Genomic DNA, 2,488 nt, shown 5'->3' with positions numbered 1-2,488 from the left:
AAACCAAAACAAAACTAACAAAAAACAACCAACAAACACACAAACAAATGTGAAGCTTTAGTGACTGGTAGAGTTTCCCCGCATGTTCTGTGACTCACTGCACTGGCCAGTCTGTATCAGCTTGACGCACGCTAGAGTCACCCGGGAAGAGAGAAGGTCAGCTGAGGAGATATTGCCATCACATTGGCCTGTGTGTCTGTCTGAGGAGCATTTTCTGGATTAGCGATTGATGTGAGAGGGCCTAGCCCACTGTGGGTGATGCCACCCCTGGGCAGGTGGTTCTGGGTTCTGTAAGAAAGCAGGCTGAGCAAGGTAGAGGGAGCAAGCCATAGCCAAGCAGTGTTCCTCCATGGCCTCTACACCAGCTCCCGACGTCCTTCAATGACGGACTGAGACCTGCAAGCCAAATCAAACCTTTCCTGCCAAAGTAACTTTTGGTCAGTGTTTGTATCACACAGACAGAAAGGAAACCAGGACACTCAGTGTCCATCTGTCCTACAAGGTACAGGTTCTGCGTTCACAGACTCAACCAACCAATCAGTGAGCCTGAAAGAACCTGACTCTGTATAGATGTTGATAGAGGATTAGAGTTATCTGCAGGCTTCCGTATCTTGGGAGGAGGGGTGTCTTGGAACTAGTCTCCAGTGGGAACTGGGGAATGACTATTACCACGCTCTAGGTACTAATATTCTTGTTTTTGAAAGGTGAAACCTAGGCCTAAACTGACTTGACCAATTTCAGAAAACTGTTTAGGCTGCAGGAAATCAGGACTTTGACCACTGCTCTTTCTACCAAAACGAGGACCTAATGGCAAATCTGTTTGGAAATACAGACTACCCAAAGAAGATACTGCTCTGTTTGTTAGTGTGAACTTAGGAGACTGGGGCATAAAAACGAGGCGGACTGAAGTCTCGTGCACTGGCCAACTTTACTCAGGGCATCAGACAATTCTGCGTGCATTCTGAGGATTAAGCAAGGTCATGTGAGCAAAGTTCACTTGAGTTCAAGTTATACACAATCAGAAGTACAAGCAAGGTCACATGAGTTTAGGCTGTATAAGTTACGAGGACAGCGTGTTTATAATCACCATTCTGAATAGTGGGTAAAATGATACATAATCTGGATGGGTTTGGTGGCACACACCTTTAATCCTGGCACTTGGGAGGTTGAGGCAGGTGGATCTCTGTGACTTCGAGACCAGCCTGGTCTACAGACTAAGTTTCAGGATAGTCAGAGCTACTCAGAGAAACCCTGTCTTGAAAAACAAACTAACCAGGCTGGAGAGTTCAGGGATTAAGAGCACTGACTGCTCATCCAGAGGACCTGAGTTCAGTTTCCAGCAACCACATGATGGCTTGCAGCCTCTGTAATGAGATCTGGCGCCCTCTTCTGGCCTGCAGGGATACATGCAGTCAGAACACTATACATAATAAATAAAAGAGAAAAATAAAGTAACAAAAGATGATGGTTAATCTGAAAGAACCGCACTCGTATATTACTATACCTGGGAGGGGCTGAGAACACATTCCACGAACACATCCTTGCTTCAGAGGACAGAGGTCACAAGCTCTCAGAAATATCTTCACACAGCTTCACTCACGGGCCGTGTTCAACACTGGCGAGACCTACTCAGTTTGAATTTGGTAGCTTTCATTCTGTCTCCCACACTTATTTATTATCCTGTGGGAGGGGCGCATATGTGGAGGTCAGAGGACAATTTGAGAGAGTTAATTCTCTCTCTGTGTCCTGTGGGTCCCAGGGATCAAACTCGGATCATAAGGCTTGGTGGCAAGTGACCACCTCTTTTGAGACAGGGTCTTCCGTAGCCCCGGCTGGCTTTGAGGAGCTCACCATAGCTAAGGATGACCTTGAACTCCTGCTGGGATTATAGGTGTCTCCAGCTCCACCTCTTTTCCTCTTCTGAGCAGGGTCTCAGTGTGTGGCTCTGGCTGGTTTGGAACCTGCCGTGTGAGCAGGGTTGGCCTGAAAGGCATAGAAACTCACCTGCCTGGGCCTCCAGAGTGCTGGGGTTAAGGTGTTTTTGATGAGACACGTTTTCTCTCCGTGGGCCTGGTTGGCCTGGAGTCTGAGATGAGCCTTCTGCTCCCCATCCTGGTGCAAAGACTCATTTTCCTTCAGAAGATCGTGATGGCTGAGCGCATTTCCCTTGAGCTGCGAGAAAGCCGGCTCTGCCTGCCTTGTAAGCACAGTGGTCTCATCTCTGCAGAATGGGAACGAATACATCGCTCACCTCAAAGACCAGCTACAAGAGATGAAGGCCAAAACCAACATGGAGAACCTTTATATGAAAAGAAACGCTGAGCTGCAGGTTACCCAGACCCAGAAGAAATGTAACAGAGCAGAGGAACTCTTGCTGGAGGAGATTGAGGTAACCTGTGCTACACTAGGCTAGCTGGGGATGGAGCCCAGTGACAGCATATGCCATACTCTGAGGCCACCTTCCAGTATCAATACACAACAACAACAA

The 2,488-nt window shown here is 47.9% G+C and overlaps 1 protein-coding gene across 1 annotated transcript in view; it reads left to right on the top strand.

The window, feature by feature from the left end:
• Positions 1 to 2,488, top strand: part of Iqcg (IQ motif containing G) — a 29,873-nt gene that overhangs the window by 19,737 nt on the left and 7,648 nt on the right. The window contains exon 8 of the mRNA XM_026787511.1: positions 2,228 to 2,389. Within this exon, the coding sequence (XP_026643312.1) occupies positions 2,228 to 2,389 (162 nt within the window). The remainder of the gene's footprint in view (positions 1 to 2,227; positions 2,390 to 2,488) is intronic.

The sequence above is a fragment of the Microtus ochrogaster genome, chromosome 2 (assembly GCF_000317375.1).
Source record: "Microtus ochrogaster isolate Prairie Vole_2 chromosome 2, MicOch1.0, whole genome shotgun sequence".
NCBI classification, from domain to species: Eukaryota; Metazoa; Chordata; class Mammalia; order Rodentia; family Cricetidae; genus Microtus; species Microtus ochrogaster.
Note: the sequence above shows the minus strand (reverse complement) of the source record. Positions and strands in the feature narration are given on the sequence as shown.